General features: G+C 39.1%; 1 protein-coding gene across 1 annotated transcript; it reads left to right on the top strand.

Moving 5' to 3' along the window:
• Positions 1 to 330: 330 nt before the first annotated feature.
• LOC142849850 (uncharacterized) lies at positions 331 to 21,836 on the top strand. Its single transcript, XM_075972612.1, has 5 exons — positions 331 to 380; positions 1,286 to 1,360; positions 17,091 to 17,217; positions 17,397 to 17,457; positions 18,065 to 21,836. Exons 3-5 carry the CDS (start codon positions 17,184 to 17,186, stop codon positions 19,335 to 19,337), a joined length of 1,368 nt encoding a protein of 455 aa, XP_075828727.1. The 5' UTR covers positions 331 to 380; positions 1,286 to 1,360; positions 17,091 to 17,183; the 3' UTR covers positions 19,338 to 21,836.
• The last annotated feature ends 476 nt before the right edge of the window (positions 21,837 to 22,312 follow it).

Here is a 22,312-nt window from a genome sequence, read left to right as displayed (position 1 = left end):
GTATTGGTACAATCAACTTTTCGATTGAACATCATGACTGACAGGTAGAGCGGGCTCCAAAGCTCTCTGCGTTCACAGTGACTTTTACTTCATTTTCAACTAAGAACTTGTAGTGCAAGATAAACATGCGAGAGGCGTTTTATTATTTTTAAAATTAACAAACATTCCTTCCTGACTTTGAGATAAGAATGTCCCTCAATGTCTATGCTTTTTACATTGTGATCATGTTGGTTATGTTCAGAAGTGGATTTGTTTGCTTAGGAATTAAGAAGAACTCCCCAGAAACTTGTCTAGACTCCCCAATTAAAACCCACATGTTTTACTTGTTTAGGAAAAGCATTGATTTGCAAATAATACCCATGATCTCCTTGTCACTTGAGGTAAGAAATCTTTCTTATTTCTTCTGCGTTGGCTGTTGTGATGGCTATTGTAGGTAGTCAAACTGATTACCTCTGGAATTAACTAAAACCCCCAAACCTGGGTATACCTATAAGGGTTTTTTCTTATTAAAGGTTTTATAGTGGGAAGAACCATCTTTAACCATGATTATTTGATGTGATAAGATCCACATTAATCAGCTTAGCGTTGCTACACATGTTTAATCTGAGCATTCAGCAAGCAGAAGCACTTTTATTTTCTGAATTTGTGACCATTCTGGTCTAGATAATGTGATCTCAGTATACACAGATAAATGATGACTCAAAAAAAAAAAACCAAAAATCAAGAAAACACACAATCAAACAAAAAATCCACCTATAATCGGGATCACACCTTCTGGTAGCAGTCTACTTATATAAGAATATTGAAGAAGAAAAATCTTTCTCTATTTGCTTGCTTGCCATTCCTTTACTAGCTTTAGAGCCTACTTCTTTGGAATTCTTATGTATACTGAAAATCTGTTGAGACATCCAGACTCATGGACCAAAAAACTACTGAAATCTTTCCATTGGTAGACAGCCATTGTTGGAATAACTGGACCACAGCCTCTGAGGGATTCTCAAAAATCCACTTTCTACAAACACAAAAAGACTTATTCTAATTGTTCTGTTCAGGCAGAGAACCTGGAATAATGAAAGGATTTTTTTTTTCACCTGCCCACTGAGGAAAATGTGCTGGCTCACCATGGAGCTTATAAAAGCATCATTGCTAGCCCCATTCTCTCTAAGTATTCAGCTTCCCACGCAGACTACACTTTTATTGTTATTCATTTCTCAAGAGTTGACTTGAAATTCAGAAATAAAAATCCTAGTGCAATGGAATCTATCATCCAGTTTTCTGTCTGCAGAAAAATCTATCATTTTGTCTGTGATCTGGTTCCTGGGTTGCTCTCGTGGACGTCTGAAGTGCCTTTGATAACAAGGTAAAAAGTACCCTCGGTTCTCCTGACATCAGACTGAAACCACAGAAATTTTGTGTCCTAAATTCTTTAATTTTAAATATTCTGGACAGACTTCCTGCCAAGGAGGCAAAGGGGATTGTAGTTGACGCAGGAAGATTGCTGGGTCAACTATTTGAGAGAAGGGTATGCGATACTTAAATATATATATCTCTGCAAATCTGTAAAAGGTCTGGGTTTGAGTTGGAAGCCGGGTCCGAGAAACCTTGTGCTGTGTCTTTAAATACACTGTAAACCTAAGGGAGGTGTTCTTGTCACTCAAGTCTCAATAGCCAATCAGGCCTCCAAGCTGACCTGTCAGTCAAAATAAGGCAGGACATTTCCTGGCGCAAAGTTACGGGCTTGATTTTCTAGCAGAGCTGGCCCCGGAGGGTTTTGTTCTGTGCTGTGAGGGCTACTGCAGGGAACTGTGAGGAGAACATGGGTGAGCCTGGAGGCCACGACATGGTGAGCAAGGGGCTGCTGTCCCAAGATGGAGAGAAGAGGATGGCGAGCCATGGGAGATGGGGCCCTCTCTGAGGCTGGGTGGGATCCTGAGGCCACAGTCAGTGTTCTCTGGGGTCCCATGTGGTCCTTACAAATTCTCAAACCCGGGAACTGGCGTCTGAATAACTTTCTCTGTGGATTGCATCTGGGAGAAGCATTTTGAGCATGGAGCTGTGTGTGGAAACACCTTTCTAGTCAACCCCAATGTGATTTTGATACATATGGAGAACAAGTTGCCAAACTTGGAGAGGCCTTGTTTCCCTACTATCTTCCTGAAGTTCTGTGGTTTGCATTTAACATTTTGGTGTAAAATCCACGTGAGGTTAATTTTGGAGTTTGTAAAGGCGTTCTCTCCTTAGATCCCACTTCACAACCAATGTGTGAAGTAGAAGTGTAAAATTGTTAATATGAAGATTCGCCAGTGCTTAGAAGATATTTAGCTGAGGGAGGGCTACCTCAAAAATTACTCAAAAATAAGTAGTATGCTAGCTAGGCCTGTTAGAGATTTGGATGCCTGGATACACATTTGTTCACCAGAATCGACCAAACATTTGTCTCTAAACCATGAAAAAGTAGACACCCCTGATTTACAAACAGCCACTAGGCTGATCTCCATATCAAAGAACAGGCCTCTAACAAGCTGCTCAAGGGGGCACTATCGGGTCACTGTGCACATTAGGGCATGGTGTGACATAAAGTCCCAGTTTTCTTCTATAGAAAATTATAGTCCTGCCAGGTGCACAATATGAGACTAGGTGACAGCTATGTGAAAAGGGAATGATCAAGCAAGACTTTCCATTTAGGTCCTCACTCATGGAGAAGGAACACAGCTCCTTCTCAAACCTAGGGACATTCATGCCAGAGCCAGGAACAGCCTAGTGTCTAAGCCTTAGGAGTTTTCCCAATGTTATGGAGAATAGAATAGAGCTCCTTCATTGAAACCAGGTTTAAGCTTGGGAGAGATGGTGATGGTCTGGAGCCAGTGAATTTGTGGAGAGGGTCTTCAGATCCTGAGAATCCAACTCTTCCCATCTCCTGTAACTACAGTTATCATTTCCAAGGCCACTGTGGGTATAGCCCATAATATTTTTGAGATATTCTGTGTGCCCCTTGTGCTGCATTATTTGGTTAACCTTCTCCTGGGTTTCTCCCATTGTATAATAATTTCTGCTGATTGCATAGAAGGCTCCTATTTCCTTTGATAGACTCCTGGAAATAGTACACAAGAAGCTATTCCTCTTAGGAAGCTTCCTTGGAAGAAGACATAGCCTATGCAAGACTCCTCTCCCCAGGTTTTTCCTTTCCTTTGTTCTATTTTCCTATCTTTCTCACCTTCTGCCAGCTCCACATCAGGGCCTCTCAGTAAAGTATGACCTGCTGTTTCAGGTCACTGATGTACTTATGAAATAATTATGGTAATAGCTTTACTGTGTAAGTCTCCCATTTGCCTAACTGGGTAGACTTACAGTTTCCTGTCACTATTTAATTCTTCAAAGTGTAAGCTAGAGTCTGAACCTAAAAGAAACCTAAGGGATGTCTGCATATGTGGACTGTGAAATTTGTTCTAGGCTCTCTCCTCTTTGGAATTTTTCCAGAATTGGTTTCTCTCTATCATTACAGATATTTCTCTTTATTAATCTCATAAGTGTGTGGAATGGATTCTCCCTGGAAAGATTTATCTAGAACAGCTGCACTTCCAGCCTTGTAGAAAAAAGTGTCTGACACAAGATCTCTAAAATTTACACAGGTGACCTTAATCCCAGGCTTTCTAGGTCAATGACCTCGCTGTCCTCTTGATTGCACTTGCAATATTCTTAAATTAAATGACTGTATGATCTCAGACTTTTTAAATTATCCACTTGAGTCATATACTCGAGTATCCATTTCAGTTGCAGATGGATTTGCATGTGTAACATGGTTTGTACCTTCAAAATAGAGTAGAAAAAATAGTTTATTGAGTACATTGCAGGGGGAAGTGGGAGAAAATCAGCTGCTGGAGTGACTAGTATGAAACAGGACTTGATTGTGGCAATGTGGTAGTTTGAATGTAATTGGCCTGTATAATTTCATAGGAAGTGGTACTAGTACAAAGTGTGGCTTTGTGGGAATGGGTATGGTCTTGAAAGAAGTGTGTCACTGGGGAAGGCTTGGAGCTTTCCTCTGTTGTGGATAGTGCCAAGCATGCCAGTCGAATACCCGTGGCCTGCATATCAAGTTGTAATACATCATCCTGCAAACCATGATGATAATGGATTTAACCTCTGGAACTCTAAATGAGCCACCCTGACTAAATGTTTTATTATAAAGGTTATGATGCTCATGTTGTCTCTTCACATCAATAAAAATCATAACTAAGCCAGGCAGTTTTAGTAATAATTTTTAAATTCCAGAATGTATTAATTCATGTTTTAAGAATGAAGACAGACCTGATTTGTGAGTTTAGGAAGGTTAGCTTGAGTCAATAATACTGAATTTCCAATTAGGTAACTGTCCTGTGCAGATGTGTTCAATCCTGCTTGGCACAGTTAATTCAGCTCTTTGGATTAGAAACAGGCCATTGACTGTAACTCTGGATGTCAGGTTCCAGATCTCAGCAGCCAACAGGGGTGCATGTGAGCAATATCAATCTGTCACTTCTTAGTGGCCTTACAGATAAAAGGGAATGGCCTTCTATTTTTCTAAGTCAATATCCCTGAGGTCTATCTTATTGTTATTAAAATAAATTACTTTGATCTTCTCAAAAAGCTCATTATTTATATCCCTTTTCAAATGTCATCTCTTTAAATCCATTACTGTTCTAATCTCTATTTGGTTCTGTTCTTCACTGTTACCTGTTTATCAAGGATTTCATTCCTTTGTCTTCCAACTGCTCTTGATTTATTTATTTCTCTTTAGAGCAATGCATTTTCTAGCTCAGGATTGCCCCCACACTATGTAGTTGAGAATTGCTTTGAACACAGCTAACTACCTCTGCTGCCCAGTCCTGGGTACATACTCCTGCAACTCCTGCCTGGCTGGGCTTTGATTGGTAATTGAGAAGGAAAACAGACCAGTTAATGAGTGTCCTCCATGTTCTATATTTGGGTCTAGGTTACCTTACTCAGGGTGTTTTTTTCTAGTTCGATCCATTTGCATGCAAATTTCAAGATGACATTTTTTTTTTTTAACCGCTAACTAGTGCTCCATTGTGTAAAGGTACATTTTCTTTATCCATTCTTCAGTTTAAGGGCATTGAAGTTCATTCCACTTTCTGTCCCTAAAAATAATTCTGGTATGAACATAGTTGAGCAAATTCCCTTTTGGTATGATTGAGTGTTACGGTGTAAATGAACGGCAGGCAGAAATTATGATAAAATATTCAGCTTTAATAAGGAAAAGACTTACAGAACCGAGGTTCCCGTGGAGAACAGAAAAGCAGAAGGGAAGGCAGGGAGCACACCCGCAATATTTATTAGTAAAAAATAACCTTAGGGGACCCCGCCCTTCAAGCAAGGTGATTGGCTGGTCTTCCCCTACAACTGAGCATCCTTTGGTATATGCCCAAGAGTGGTATCATTGGGTCTTGAGGTAGGTTGATTCCCAGTTTTTTTTTTAAATATTTATTTATTATATATATAATATACAATGTTCTGTCTGTGTGTATCCCTGCAGGCCAGGAGAGGGCACCAGACCTCATTACAGATGGTTGTGAACCACCATGTGGTTGCTGGGAATTGAACTCAGGACCTTTGGAAGAGCAGGCAATGCTCTTAACCGCTGAGCCATCTCTCCAGCCCCCTTGATTCCCAGTTTTATTGAGAAACTGACATACAGATTTACAAAGTGGCTGTAAAAGTTTACACTCCCACAGGCAATGGAGGAGTGTTCTCCTTATTGTTCATCTTCTCCAGCATAAGCCAATTTTTGTATTCAGAAAATTTACTATATTTTTATAACTTCCTTGAGGTTTTGATGGTTTGAGTGCTTTCTGTAGAGAGACAGCTTTAGTTTTCTCTTCTTGATTTTAGAGGCTTGTTTTTCGTTATTTCTGTGCTATTTTGTGTTTTCCAGTTGTTGCTATCTTCATGTTTGTGTTTCGGCTACTTAAGTGATTGATAGGGTTAATACACTACTAGTTTTGGGTTTTTCAAACTTTTTCGTATATTATTGTATCTTTGTCTTAATTAGCATCACCTGTCAACAGGATGTTGCCTACAATCATCATCTGAGGGAACATCACTTGAGGGCATGCACACTCCGAATCACTAGTTACTATGCCTGTGAGAGATTGTGTTGATTGATGACTGATGTAGGAAGGCTCCTCCACTGAGTGGCAATACTCATTAGCAAGTGTGACTTGACTAGATAAGAGAGCAAGCTGAGACAGTGACCAAGTGAGGGAGAAAGCTAATAAAAACATTTTCCCTTGGTTATTTTTACTTCAGCTGCTAACTTTAGTTTCTATCCTAAGCTTCCGCGATGATGGATTGTGATGACAGTATCAGTCAAATAAACCCTGAGATGCTTTTGGTTAGAATTTATTCCAGTAAGTAACTAGCAAGTTATAACAAAATATGGTAGATCAGAGTGATGTTATTACTGCAAAGAACCTGGGATTGATGACTTTCGACGGATTGTTGAAGATATTAGGGTTTTAGATGGCAAAATACCTAGAATATTATACACAGGGCAACAGCGGTTATTCTTATGGAACTGGGAAGATGGGAGGGTTGGGAGTGATGCAGACTGTGAAGGTTGAACTCATCGGAGCTCAGTGGGAAAAACTCCATGAAAATTTAAGCTGGAGATCATTTTTATTATATTTTGCGCTGAATAATTCTTACTTTCTCTATTATCTGTGAAATTGAATAAGCCATAACTCAAAACTAAATGGTTGTCTTCTTAGATAAAGTATTAGTTCTGTTGGATGATTATTGCTGGTGACTCATTCAAGCCTATAGTGAAAAATGAAACAAGTGGGACAGAAAGAAATGAAAAGTCTGTTTGGTAGAGGAAAAAGCACTGGGTAGTTTCAGATGGCAGCCCTGTGGAGAAACAGGCAGAAACTTTCAAGTAGATTGTCAGCATTAAAGAAAAGCCCATTGCTCTAGAGTGGAAGCCTAGCAAGGTGCTCTAAGAATAAGATTCCATTCTTCCAAATATTCAGATGATGGAAGGAGTAAGGAAAGTGATTCCTAGTTCCAGGAATCACCTTCATAAAAAACCTACTGTAACTTTTGTCCATGCAACTCTGGTAGGGTCCATCCCAACATAGAAGCCAAACTTGGCATGATCGTCCATGTTGTACTGGTTCTGGAAACAATAAAGATGCCAAATGTAAAGGTAATGGATTCTTCCTCTGTGGGTTCAGTCCAGCACTGGTGAACCCATCTGTGTTTGGCAGGGTCAGAAACCTAGTGAGGAGCCTTTGAGAGTTGATAGCATGAAGCTGTGAAGACGAAGCTTGTGTTCTGTTGGGAAAATAGTATAGTGACAGACCTAAACTATGAGGCATTTGCCTTGGATAGCTGCATACAGAGAGTGATAATAGCAAATGAGACACATGAACAAAAACTTCCATGGATAGAGCTATCTAAACTCTTTGAGAATGAAGCCCTGATATATCTAAGACAGAACTACAGGATTTGGTTTATGTCCTGCTGGGTTTCAAACTTGCTTTGTTTCAGTCTTCCCCCCTTGTGTCCACATTCTTCTTTCTTTTCTTTTTAAAATTATTCTCTCATACAATACATCTCAACTACAGTTTCCCCTCCTTTTATTCCTCTCAGGCTCCTCCCCTGCTCACCTGTCCTCCAGATCCCCACCTCCTACATTGCTCTTCCTAAAAGAGAAGATCTCCCAGGGATATCAACCAAGCATGCCATGTCAAGTTACAATATAACTAAGCACAAATCCTCATATCAAGGCCTGGTGAAGTAATCCAATATGTGGAATAGTGTCACAAGACCAGACAAAAGAGACAGAGAGGTACTTCCCACACACAGTGTTAGGAGTTCTACAAAAACACCAAGCTACACAACCATAGCATATATGCAGAGAACATGCCTCATACCCATGCAGGCTACATAATTATTGCTTAGTTGCTATAGACACCCATGAGGCCTGCTTAGTTGATTCTGTGGTCTGTGTTCCCTGGTGTCCTTCTTTTTGGTAAGAAAAATTTTTGGCTATGATTTTTTTTGAAAATATTTTCTGGGTATAAAAGTTGGAATTCTTTTCCTTCTATTCCTAGTATTGCAAGGTTTGATGTATTTATAGTCTTCCAGATTTCCCAGATGTTATGTTTGAGGAGTGTTTTAGGTTTTAAATTTTCTTCTATAATATTCTAAACACCAGAGATTCTCTCCTCTATATCTTCTATAATTTTGGTGAAGCTCGCTTCTGTAATCCCTGTTCACTTACCTAGATTTCTCATTTCCAGTATTCATTGAGTTTATGCTTTTTCATTGCTTCTATGTCCATTTTCAGGTCTTGACCGGTTCTGTCCATTTCCTTTGGCTATTTTATTTCTCCTTGGTATTCTTCAAGGAATTCATCCATTTTCTGCAATATTTTATTTATCTTTTTATTGCCTTCTTTAAGGGATTTATTCACATCCTCTCTCAGGACCATACATTTGTAAAGTTTGTTTGAAGACCTTTTACTTGTGTTTCTGCTGGGTTGGAGTATTGATGGCTTGTTGTAGTAGAATAACTGGGCTCTGGTGGGAATATATTGCCCTGATTTTTGTTTGTCTTCTTAAGTTGACATCTCTGTATCTGGGTTTGGGTTGATTATGAGTCTAGGTTCCTATTTCTCCTTTAGTCTCTTTAGAATGGGTGTTTTATTCTTTGGTTTCTGTTTGTTCTTCTCTCTGTTCTTCTGGTCTGTGTGGTTTATGGATCAACAGAGGTCCCCCATAAACATGTTTGGTACTAGAAACCTGGTGTCAGGTATGGCCTTTGTTTTCTCGAGGTGTCTTTGTGTGCAAGTTGGTGGCTAAGAAAATGTGAAGGGGGAATGTGAGGAGCGTAGTATTGGGGACTATGACAGAGGGAATGTCTGTGGGCAGGTAGCCTACATGAACTTCCAGCTGCTGGTGTATCTGTTGTTCAAACAGAGCATCTGCACCCATGTCAGGGGCTAAAACACAGTGATAAGGAGGCAAGTGGGATTTGGATTAGTTTTGGGGGAGGTACTCACAGAGTGGAGGAGATCCATCAGTGGGCAGTCTGCCTGGGTTTACAATAGCTTGTGTGGACTCTGTTTCATCAGGGAGTCTTAGTTTGAGTTTACTTACCTCTTCTTCAGGCTGGTCTGGCCTGTTCCTAAGCAGGGAATTCACACCCAGTTTCGGTGTGGAAATATGGCTACATGGGTGATGGTTGGAGAATTGTTATGGGATTGCGTCTGTGGGAACTGAGGAATGGGGGAGTTTCATGGACTGCTGCCCTGATTTGTTGAAATAGGAGTGGTGGGGCTACGTTCCTGGCACCCGGCTGCCTGCACAGCTAGCTTTACACCCGAAATAATTACATGGAAACTGTATTCTTTTAAACACTGCCTGGCCCATTAGTTCCAGCCTCTTATTGGCTAGCTCTTACATATTGATCTAATTTACCAGGGAATATCTTAACCTGCATCTGTGTCTGGTGGGAGAATAATGGCGACTGCCTGATTCAGCTTCTTTCTCCCAGCATTCTGGTCTGTTTACTCCACCCACCTAAGGGTTGGCCTATAAAATGGGCCAAGGCAGTTTCTTTATTAATTAACCAATGAAAGCAACAGATTAGAAAGAAATCACTCCCACATCACTGATTTTCGGCAGATGTGGTCTGTATGTGAGTATGGGATGACTGCCCAAGTTGGGGCTGGAACACAGGCAGTCATGTTTCTCTCTTTCTGGAGGGGAATATATCCTGTGCTCTTGTATGTCTGAGAAGTTTACTTTGTTTATTGATTTTAACAGATGTCACAAGATAATATTTTGTCTTGAGTATCAGAGGGGACTTTGGATATTTTAACAGTGTTGGGGCTGTTAAACATTGTGAGGATCATGAAGTTAAACTAAAAGCATTTTCATTTCTTTTTGTTTATTCTCTTTATTTATTCTTCTCATACAGTACATCCTGACCACATTCTCAACTTTGACTACCCTTCCTAGTCCCCAACCTTTTCACTGCCCCAGATCCACAGTTCCTTTCTTCCCCTTCAGAAATGGGAAGCCTCCCAGGGGTATCAACTGAACATCATGACAAGATACAATGAGACTAGGCACAAACCTTCATATCCATGTAGGATTAGGCAACCCAGAAGGAGGACGAGAGTTCCAAGAGCAGGCAAAAGATTCAGAAACAATCACACTCTTACTGTTAGGAGCCCCACAAAAGACCAAGCATTAGAACCATAATGTGCAAGGGGAGGATAGGACTCAGACTCTGCTTGATCCATAATTGCTCTACAGACTCTTTGAGCCCTTATGATCCTTGCTTAGTTGATCCTGTGAGTTGTGTTTTTCTGGTGTCCTTGATGTCTATGGCTTCTAAAAAAAACCCTACAAATTTCTGCATTCTTCCAAGTGCTTCAGCTAGTGTTTGGGTGAAGTTCTGTGCATCTGCCACAATCATTTGTCAGAGGAAACTTCTCTTATGACAGTTAGGCCAGGAAGCAATCTATGATATCAGAGTAATTCTAGGAATCATTATATCGCCCATTATTTTCTTTTTCGTTACTTGTATTTTGTTCTGTCTAAATCTCTGAGCCATCCAACTTCTTCTTCCTTGCCTTCCAGGCAGTCTTAGTCATGGGTTGCCTCTTTTGGCTTAGGCCTCAAATTAGTCCAGGCACTGGTTTGCCTGCATACTAAGTTAAGCCACCAATTCCCTGGTATATCTTTCAGGCAGCACTAGTGTGTGTCAAATAAATTATCGCTGGCTTTCTGTTCTAGTCCCACCACTGAGAGTTATATGTTATTACAGAAAATGACTGGTGCAGGCTCCATATTCTTAGTTATTGGGAGCCCACACTAGGGTCACCATCATATTTTGTAGAAAGTTTCTACTACACTATGTTTCTACATCAACCCTGAAAGCTTTCCTATTCCAGTCATTTCTCAGTGTTTTATTTTTCTCTGTCCCTCCATTGCTGCCATAATGCTTCCTTGTAGTAGGAGCTATGGGCTGCGTTCCTGCTGCCTGGCTCCTGGCCGCCTGGCTAGCTTATGCCCTGAAATAACAACTCACAAATTGTATTCATTTAAACACTGCTTGGCCCATTATATCTAGCCTATTCTTGGCTAACTCTCATATCTTGCTTAACTCATGTTTAGTAATTTGTTTAGCACCACGAGGTGCGCTTACTGGGAAGATTCTAGCGTATATCCATCCTGGGTCAGAGTTTCATCATGTCTGCCCCGGAGAGGAGCGGCATGGCGTCTGCCTCACTTCCTCCCAGCATTCTGTTCTGTTTATTCCGCCTACCTAATTTTTTGTCCTATCAAGGGCCAAGGCATTTCTTAACCAATGACCTACCTCCATCACTTCCTGTTGGTGCTCCCAGTCCTCCCATAAAATCTAGTCTATTTCCTCTTCCCATAGGAAATCATTGCATCTTCTGCTACAGCCATCCTTGTTACTTACCCTCTCTGGGTTTGTGGATTGTACTGTGATGATTCTTTATTCAATTGCTAATATGAATTTAAATGTGAGTATATATTATGTTTGTCTATGTGGTTCCAGATTTACTTTCTCATAATAAAGAACACAGGAAAGTAGACATCAATAACTCAAATAATCCAATAATAATGTGATACAGATCAAAACAAAGAATTTTAAATAGCTGAATTTAAAATGGTTTGAAAACACTTAAATAAATGTTTGTCCTTAACCATCAAGGAAATGAAAATCAAAACTACTTTAAAAATTCATTGTATACCTGTCAGAATGGCTAGGATCAAAAACACAAGTGTAAACTCATGCTGACAAGGATGTGGAGCAAAGGGAACACTCCTCCGTTGCTGATGGGAATGCAAACTTCTATAGCCACTATGGAAATCAATATGGTAGTACCTCAGATAATTGCAAGTCTATCTACCTCCAAACTCAGCCATACCATGGTAGTAGTTTGAACATAGTTGACATCTATAATCATGTAGTGAGTGGCAGGAGTGGAAGTTGTGGCTATTTTGGTGTGGACGTGGTCTTGTTAATAGGAAGTATGTCAGATACTTCCTGTTGCCTCTGAGTCAACATCAAAGTACTCAAGGCTTCAGCATCACATCTGGGTGCCTGTTTACATGCTCCTAGACATGCTGATAATTGACTCAACCCCCGAAATTTTAAATGATCCACCTCAATGAAATGTTTTCATTATAGGAGTTTGAATGGTCAGGGTGTCCCTGCATGGAAATTAAAACCTAATTAAAACAGACTTTGTTCCCAGGGAGTATTGCTGAGCTAGGCCTGACCATACTTTTGTTTGGAATTAATATGAACTTTGGGGCTTTGGCTTAAAAATAACATAGAATGCATTAAACACCCCATTCTGGGTCATACTAGGAGGAGCGTGGGTGACAGTGACCTCAATAATTATGTAAAATATCGGGAGCCAGCTCAAGAGATTTCAGAGTAGGATTTTAGTATATTGCTGGGAAATAAATCTTTTGATATTGTGGTGATGGAAGTGCGTGAATTTTGCTTTGTTTTAAAGAACCTCCCTGAGGCTAAAGTGAGGAGTTTTTGATTAATTGCATTGGAAGAAGAAATCTCAAAACAGCCTAGGATAGACTTTGTCATGTAAATATTAGTGGTAACTCTATGAAGATATATAATGTAAGGAGCAGCTGAGCAAGAAAAAATATTTGGGAAAAAGACCCCCCCCAAGTAGAATATTGCTAAATTCCATGTTCAAGGACATAAACAAATTAAGAAATGGAATAAAGGGAGTGGGGACCTGAGGGGGTCAGCCTGGTCTACAGAGCAATGTTCAGGACCGCCAAACTTAGGCAGTGAAAGAAAAAAAGCTAGTGAAGATGTAATTAAATAAGGGACCATGTTCGAGTCCCAGTAAGCAGCAGAACCTGACAGCTTTGGTCTTGTGGTTCTGACTTAAGTCTTAAAAATCGAAGAAATATGTATAGATCCTCTGGTTCTGGTTATCTGGGACCAGCTGTGATGAGCAAGTTATCAGAAGTATTTAAGCAAAATTTTGCTTGACTCTGGTTGGCTAGAGCTAAGAAATCAGTGGTAATTAAGGGACCAGCATCACCGATGTGAAAATGTCTGGGAAGTATTTCCTAAGAGCACAGAGAAATGGTCTTTCAGAGGTAGCCAAGATTGTACCTCATGCTGGTAGATGGACTTGGTAATGTGTGTCACCCACGTGGTACAGGTTTTGAAGGTATGGATGGATGTGAGGCATGGCACTGTGAGAGGCCAGGAAAGACCATAAATGAAGGTGCAGTCTCATTGGCAGTTGAATGACTGCCCAGGACCATAAGGGTCATGCTGGTGTGGGAGAATTGTTTGTATTCTGTCAATCATGTTTTAAATAAATGCTGATTGGCCAGGCAGGAAGTATAGGCGGATCAACCAGACAGGAAGTAGAGGCAAAGTGATGAAAACAGGAAAATTCCAGGAAGGAGGAAGTCCATTCCTCCGAGTTCTGCCCAGAGCACCGAAGAAGCAGGATGTGACCTGCCCAGCTGAAAAATGGTACCAAGCCACGTGGCTAACATATACTAGAATAATGGGCTATATAAGTTACAAGAGCTAATATGAAGCCTGAGCTAATGGGCCAGTTTATAATCTTATGCAGACTCTCTGTGTGATTTTGTCTGGGACTAAACAACTGGGGAACTGGGCAGGACAACAATCCCGGCCCTAATGTTACATCATGCCAAAAAGTTTAGATGTGGCACCCTGAGGTGACCCTATGAGAGACTACTGTTTAAAGTGCAGCCCAGGTACAACAGAAGCCCCCAGTGTTTTGGAATTGCCATCACTGTGAGATGATGAGCAAGAGCAGCAGTGGTAGTGGAATTGAGTCAAGCAGAGTCTAGAAGACCAGGTGTGTGGACTGCAGAGGGCAGAGTCAGTGTTTTGACACAAGACCTGTGGAGGAGCCTGAAAGACCATAAGTGGATCTTAGATATGGGAGGGATGGAATTTTTTAATTATGCAAGATATTAGAGATGCCAGGGTCATTGGCTACTTGCTGAGGTGAGCTGCTAATGGGGAGTGGAACCAGACAAGAAAAGAAGTGTGGCAACAAAGCTAAACAGAATTGGAGACCTAGAGAGCCATTGTACCTAGAGTTAGGTATCATTACATTGAATTTTTTTCTCTTTTGTTACTTGTAATTGAATCTACCCTAGTGCCCTGAGCCATCCATCTTCTGATTTCTGCCCATCTAGGTATTCATCCTGGCAACCTTGGGTCTCAAGTTAGGCCAGTCATTGGTTTGCTACTACACCAAACTTGAGCCACCATTTTCCTGGTATATCTTCCAAACACAACAAGTGTATATCATATATTTACTGGTTGCCTAGGTTTCTTAGTCCAACCACTGGGAGCTGTATGTGATTACAGAAGATGGCCAGTTCATGCTCCATATCTGAGTTACTGGGAGTCCTCACTAGAGTCACCTGTTAGCTTGTAGAAGGTTGCTGCTGCACTCTTTCCACATCACCCCTGATCCTTCCTTTTCTTGCCCTGAGTATACCCACAAAATCTAGTCTATTTCTTCTTTCCCTTGAGTATCCAAGCACCCCCTGCTACAGCCATCCTTGTTACTCACTCTCTCTTGGTCTGTGGATTTTTCTGTGATTATTCTTTCTTCAAAGGCAATATCCAATAAGTATATATCATCTTAGTCTACATAGTTTAAGTTTCCTTGCTCAGAAAAGAAAAAAAAAACTCAAGAAGCTACACATCAGCAAATTAATTACCCAAATGAAAATGTGGTACAGATATAAACAAAGAATTCTAAATAGATGAATCTAAACTGGCTTAGAAAGCCTTAAGTAAATGTTCAACATCCTCAGCCATCAATAAAATGTAAATCAAAACAGGTTCAGAGTTCATCCTACACCTGACAGAATAGATAGGTTCAATAACAGAAATCACGACTCATTGTTGCGAGGCTGTGGAGCAAAGAGAAGGCTTCACCATTGCTACTGGGAATGAAAATCTGTACAGCCCCTGTGGAACTCAACGTGGCAGCTCCTTAGATAACTGGGAGTCTATCTACTTCAAGACTCAGCCTTACCACTGTGGCAGTTTGAATATGATTGGCCCCCATAGTCTCCTATGGAGTGGCAGTAGTAGGAGGTGTGACTGTTTTGGACTGGGTATAACCAAGTCATGTCATTATCATGAATGTTATGAGAGACTCACATTGAAACAGGTCAGGGAGTGTTCTGGCCTATGACAATCATGAATTTAGACAAAATACTTTTTCATCATGAGATGACTGAGCATTTAGATATATGGATCAGAATGTAGTTGAATGAAGAAAAAGCTCTCAGGTAAGATGAAGTATTTGAACACTTCTTTTTTCTTGGTGTCCTTCTTTGTTGTATATGTGTAATATTTATTAGGAGCCTTTTGGATGAAATTTCACATTGAAGATTGGATTAACATGTTCATAGCCTCAACCCATTTCTGGTTATGTGTGTCCTGCTGGCAGGACTTCACCACCATTATCCATGGTGTCACTAAATGACAAAACATGCAGTTGAAGCAATTGCTATTCACTGTTAATCCTTTTTGCTATCCTGATTTTTATTTTAATTTTTTGTTTTTTGCTTTGTTTTTGGAAGAATGTTTTTCTGTGTACCTCTGACTGTCCTGAAAGTAGTTCCCTAGACCATGCTGACCTCAACTCAGAGATATAAATGATTGTGGCTTCTGTGCAGAGGGATGAATGATGGGCCAACATGTTTGTCTTTATGTATTTTTTATTGACTGGTGTTCTTGGAATGTAGATTTTTGTACATTCCAAGCATTTGCTGCTATGCTGAACTTCACTACATCTTAATTTGAAGTGTGGTAGAGGGTATCATTCTCTTTCCCAGGATAGCAGTATTCACAGCATTAATACCTGTGTCTTCTGAATCACTGAATTGAAGGTGTGTTATATTCTACCTGCCTTTTTTTTAATTCAATTCAAAGAATATGAGTTTTTTTCTATATGCATGGGTATTTACCACATGTGTGTCTGTTCCACATATTGGTCAGAAGAGGTCTTAGAACCCACAAAATTGAAGTAATGGATAATTATAAGTCCCCATGTAATTATTGGCAATTGAGTCTACCCCACTATATGCAAGACCGTTTAAGTGCAGGGACATCTCTCCTTCCCCATGTTATTATGATCAACATTTACAGTGCTGATGTTTTCTTTGTTTCCTTTATAGCTGTTTAAACAGGCTCTCCTTTTATTAAAATCTTACTATGTTACAGTTTAAACTGGACCACAGCAGGTTCTGGAAGATGAATGTAGATGTAGAGTGAATGCGAAACATTTTGTAGGAACTTCAATAAATCCTCTGATTTCTTTTTACATATTTTGTTTAAATGACTATTTTTGGGAGGAGACCAAGTTTTCCTAATTTGTAACTCTGAATAAAGTGTATCTCACTGCATAGGCTTTGGCTGGCACTCAACTTAATCCATCTGCTTTTCATCAAGTGCTGGTATTAAAGGCATGAGTCAATATACCCACATTTCCCATCTTATTTATTTATTTATTTATTATGTATATAATATTCTGTCTGTGTGTATGTCTGCAGGCCATACACATTACAGATGGTTGTGAGCCACCATGTAGTTGCTGGGAATTGAACTCAGGACCTTTGGAAGAGCAGGCGATGCTCTTAACCACTGAGCCATCTCTCCAGCCCCCTCCCATCTTTTTTCTAGTTAATAATTGTCCTTACTATTTCTCTAATGTGTTCTCGTTAGTGGTGGTCTGCTGGTTGTCTCTGTCTGTAGGCCTGTTCATGGCCATTTCTTTCTCAAGGATGTATGCTATGTAATGGACAAAGGAATGGCACCTGAGCCTCCACATCAGTTTCTTTCTAAAGTAACTTGGTGATTACACTATAATGTCTATTTCATGAAAGAAGTGTAGGAAGTCCCAGAATTAGATAAATATATTACTGTATAAGAAGTATCCATTTACATTGTCGGGATCACACTTTGTTTTACTGTTGGTTGGATTATTCTAGAAGGCAGTGACCTATGAAGATGTGCGCATTGACTTCACTCAGGGTGAGTGGGCTTTGCTCAATCCTTCTCAGAAGAGTCTCTACAAAGATGTGATGCTGGAGACACGCACAAACCTCACAGCCATAGGTGAGACTGTGAACTTTCCTTCCATTTTAAAATAAAGTGACAACTGTCTTGTTTATTGATTCTCTTGTGTAGTTTTCTTTGAGAAAGAATAAGAATGAGCTGAATAACTAAACCATGGTTAAGATATTAAATTTTGCACAATTTCCAATAATATACATTTTCCTGTTTCTATATTTTAGGCTACAGTTGGGAAGACCATAATTCTGAAGAACATTGTCAAAGTGCTAGAAGACACAGAAGGTAATTTTGATGTGCAACTTGATACAAATTTTCCTTGAAGAAATTGTAATGTTTCCTGGCAGATTTGAAACAAAGCAACAGTGAAAATAAGAACAGCTAAAGATATATTGATCATTATCAGTTTCTCACAGAATCATATACCTCCATGTCCAGTAGCTGTTCTGTGTTTCTAAAGCATTCCTCTAAAAAAAGAAGACAGGAAAACAATGCCTTAACTGATGCCACCATTAAATCATAGCCCCAAGAGAATTTTGTTTGCCCCAGTACACTTTCTCATTCAGTATGTATTATAGTATAGGAAAACTTAAGAATTCAGTAAGTATGGTAAAGTTTATTCAAAACTGAGTTCATCCAGTTCCTTTCAAATATGTAAAAATCTCATAAAAAGTGATGTTATAAATGTGGGCCATGAAATAAAGACTCTTACTATCACAGGTTCTTCAAAGACACAAGACACCCCATAATGGAGAACACCGTAAACATGAAACTTAAAATCTGCTTCCTCTTTATAATTAGACAAAATTACAAAATTAATTCATACAGATATTAAGATTCATCAGAGCAATGCATGTGGTAAAACTTTTACATGTGCCAATTATCTTTGCAGGCATGAAAGAAGCCATAATGGAGAGAAACGCTCTGAATATACTCAATGTGGTAAATCCTTTGCATGTTACAGTCATCTTCAAAGGCACAAAAATAACCATTCTGCAGAGAAACCATGTGATGTTATTCAATATGATGAAGCCTTTGCAGGTACCAGTTGTCTCCAAAAACATGCTGGAAAGAAACACTATGAATGTAACCAATTCAGTAAAGCTCTTGCCAGTCATGGTAAGCTCCAAAAACATAAAAGAAAATATAGTGTAGAGAAGACCTTTGAATGTAATCAGTGTGATAAAGCTTTTTCACAACCCTCTAAACTCCAAAGACATAAAAGAACACATAGTGGAGAGAAACACCATGAATGTACTCAATGTAGTAAAGTCTTTGCGAATCAATATGATCTTCATGTACATAAAAGAACACATACTGGAGAGAAACCCTACTCATGTAACCAATGTGGTAAAGCCTTTTCACAGAAAAGTCATCTCCGAGTACATGAAAGAACACATACTGGAGAGAAACCCTATGAATGTACTGAATGTGGAAAATCCTTTGCAGATCACAATAATCTTCAAGTTCATAAAAGAACACATACTGGGGAGAAGCCCTTTGAATGCAATCAATGTCATAAAACATTTTCACAGAAGAGTAATCTTCGTGTACATCAAAAAACACATACTGGAGAGAAACCCTATAAATGTACTAAATGTAGAGAATTCTTTGAATATCATAATGATCTTCAAGTACATGAAAGAACACATTCTGGAGAAAAGCTTTTTGCATGTAATCAATGTGATAAAGTCTTTTCAAACAATAGTAATCTCCGCTTCCATCAAAGAACACATACTGGAGTGAAGCCCTTTGAATGCAATCAATGTGGTAAAGCTTTTTCACGACGCTCTAAACTCCAAATACATGAAAGAATACATACTGGAGAGAAACCCTATGAATGTACTGAATGTGGTAAATTATTTGCATATCTCGATAATCTTCAAGTACATAAAAGAACACATACTGGAGAGAAGCCCTTTGCGTGTAAGCAATGTGATAAAGCATTTTCACAGAAGAGTAATCTCCATGTACATGAAAGAACACATACAGGAGAGAAGCCCTATGAATGTAATCAGTGTGGTAAAGCCTTTTCATATGTTAGTGTTCTTCAATATCACCAAAGAACACATACTGGAGAGAAACCTTATAAATGTAATCAATGTAGTAAAGCCTTTGTATCTTGTAGAAGTCTCCACATCCATCAAAGAACACATGCTAAATAGAAACCCTACAATTTTAGTCAATGTGGTAGAGACTTTGTATGTGTCATCAGGCTTTAAAATCTTGAGACAAAAAATCATATTGCAGAGAAACTCTTTTTTTTTTTTTCTTTTTTGGATTTTCAAGACAGGGTTTCTCTGTAGCATTGAAGTCTGTCCTGGACCTCACTCATAGACGAGGCTGGCCTTGAACACACAGAGATTTGTCTGTCTTGTCTCTGCCTCCTGAGTGCTCGATTAAAGGGTATGCCACCAGTGTCTGGCCAGAGCAACTCTTTAAGTGCAATCAGTGTGGTAAAGTTTTCCTCCTCTTGGTAGTCTTTATACAAGAGTAAAACTTTTAGTGGTTTTTACGTCTATTAAAGCCTTTGCATATCACAGTACAATTTGAGGTACTGAGAAGATTCATACTGAAGGGAATGTGACTATAAATGTTTTGGAAATATCTTCAGCCAGCACACATTTACTTACATAAGACTGGGAAGGAAAAAACTCTACAAGTGTCAAATCTGCTCAAGCATCATAAGGTTTCCCTTTTATTTGCACCTACAAAATCATATGGACAGAAGTCCTGTGAATTCAATGATAAGGTAACTCTTTTTGATTTCACACTTTTCTTCAATTACATAAACAGTTATCCAAATGAAAATTTTGTACATGTGTATGAGTGCCTCTTCTTTGTCTGTGTTATTGCATAATGTCTAAGTCAGTTTATGAAAGGATTTAATGTAACCCTGGTTTACAGACGGTTACAGGATTACCTTGAAAGTCTCAAGGCAAAAAATGTCAAACATGGCAGCTACTTTAGGAAGCCAAGAACTCACATCCTCAGCCTGCGGCATAAACCAGGAGTAGGAACTTGAAATGATGTGTGGATGTTCAGTCTCAGGCCCAACCCCTGTGACATATTTCTCCCAGGAAGACTGTATTTCCCAAATCTTCCCAAATGATGACACCAATTGAGAAGAATTAATTTCTATAACTTAAGTCTACATGCTTGCTTTCTCTTCCATGAGCCCATTCTTGATGCAGAAAAACTCTGTAAGTAAGCCTTTCAATGCCTCAACACCTGGGTTACAGCAATGAATACCTATAGGAGAAAAACATTCATGACTGAAAATTTGTTTGGAAAAGATTTGATTTCATTTGAATTTGTGTGGTATGCTAATGTTCATGCTTCTTAGCAAATAGTATAGACCCTTGTGTATTCCTCTAGCAGGAACTGCAAGAAGTTCTCAAAAACCTGACCCCCCTCTTTTTTTGCAAATGAACTTGACATACTGCTTGTCCATGTTTTGAGTCCTGTAAATATTTTAAAAACCTATTTTATCATCTTGATATTAGGTAGCAGGGAAGAACTCCTGCAAGAGAAAAATCCTCTTCATGTAAATGATTTGGTAAAGTCCTTAGATACCACAGTTGGCGGTCGTTTCAAGAAATATTTATCTCATGTTTTTCATTGTGAAGAAAGTTAATTATTTTCTATCTTAACTCAAGACTGATGGTGGAGATCACTGCATTGTGGTTTTCACTTTGCAGTATTTGAAGTAGATATTTAAGTGTTCTATACATTTAGCAAATCCATTGAGTTAAGTTTATTTTGTTGTCTTCATATTTCTTCTGTGACTTTTGTATATCTCCTACGGTGTTTTCACTTAGTGATAGGTATTTTTCTACTGAAATGTTAAGAATCAGATGCCCATCATCTAAGTGTTACATTGCTTATTAAAGTATCAGACAGTGTATGATCATGCTTTTCAAGTAAGGCTGTCTGAATGGGTACAGGATTGTTGTTCCTGGTTTTGTTTTTCATATCTTTACAAATTCCCTTGAAATGTTTGTTACCCAGCCTAGCTTGTATGTCAGTAATTAGTTAAGGATATATTTGAACTGAGAAACCTCAAGTTTTAGTCTCATGAGTGTAAATCTAATGGTACATGATGTACCCAAACATTTGCTGTTTTGTCAACATATTTTAACAAAGTTAATATTAACATGCTTAATAGAGAATATAAAAAATCTTAAATACCTCAAATGTGGATCCAAACCAACCTCTACATCAGACTGGTAGAGATGTAATAATGTCGGATGATCAGTCATCAATTGCATATTTCACAGTACAGCTTGAAGTCCTAATGGAATTGCTTTCTTCTGAGGGAATTATCTATAGATGCCAGATAATATAATATCAATAAGATGTATTTGAAAAAAGCTTCTATTATATGTATGTGTAATATGATTATAGAATTTTAGGCCTGACAGATATGTGGAGACCATAAGACAACATTGTGTGGTTAATTTTTGTCTCACTTCATATGGTGATCAAGATTAGGTCACCAGCTTTGTACACCATACACATTTTCCACTGGGCCATCACCCTGATAAGTTGAAACATTAAGTCAGTAAAATATTGCCTTCTTTTCAGATTGTAAACATGTTTTCTTTGCAGGATAGAAGAAAACAGAATTTGAATAATAAAATCTAACAATTCAAAGTGATAAACGAGTATCTCTTTTATATTCATTTGTGTGGAATGTGTTATTTTGTGGGCTAAACACTTGTTCATAATCATTTCTCAGAACCCCAAAGTAATGCTGTAGTATTGTCTCAGGGGATAAAGTTTGTGGCTGCTAACCCTGATGACGTGAGTTTCTCAGTGTATATACCAAGTGGATGCCAGGTATCAGTGGAGCCACAAGAGGGCATTTGTAAGTGGAATTAAAGAGAGTAGTAAACTGTCTGGTGGTTGTGGGATTCAAAGTCCGGCCCTGTGGATGAGCAGCTGAAAGACCCGAATAAATTCAGACCCCTCTAGCAGAAAGAGTAGACCCAAAAAAACATAGCAGGGAGAGAAGAACCAAAAATCTTGGTTAGCCAGTTCAGTGACTCTGTTTCAGGAAGAAGCTGACCATAAAAGTTAGATTATAATCTTGAGAAACAGGGAGTAACCCCTTGTGATCATCATTAGTATTTTCAGA

This window comes from Microtus pennsylvanicus, chromosome 1 (assembly GCF_037038515.1).
Source record: "Microtus pennsylvanicus isolate mMicPen1 chromosome 1, mMicPen1.hap1, whole genome shotgun sequence".
NCBI lineage: Eukaryota > Metazoa > Chordata > Mammalia > Rodentia > Cricetidae > Microtus > Microtus pennsylvanicus.
Note: the sequence above shows the minus strand (reverse complement) of the source record. Positions and strands in the feature narration are given on the sequence as shown.

Bases quoted from the DNA above. Each gene is read 5' to 3' on its own strand.
- LOC142849850 (XM_075972612.1), top strand. From the start codon at position 17,184: ATGCTGGAGACACGCACAAACCTCACAGCCATAG. The intron at 17,218-17,396 runs GTGAGACTGTGA...TCTATATTTTAG, and splicing joins CACAAACCTCACAGCCATAG to GCTACAGTTGGGAAGACCAT. The intron at 17,458-18,064 runs GTAATTTTGATG...TTATCTTTGCAG, and splicing joins AGTGCTAGAAGACACAGAAG to GCATGAAAGAAGCCATAATG.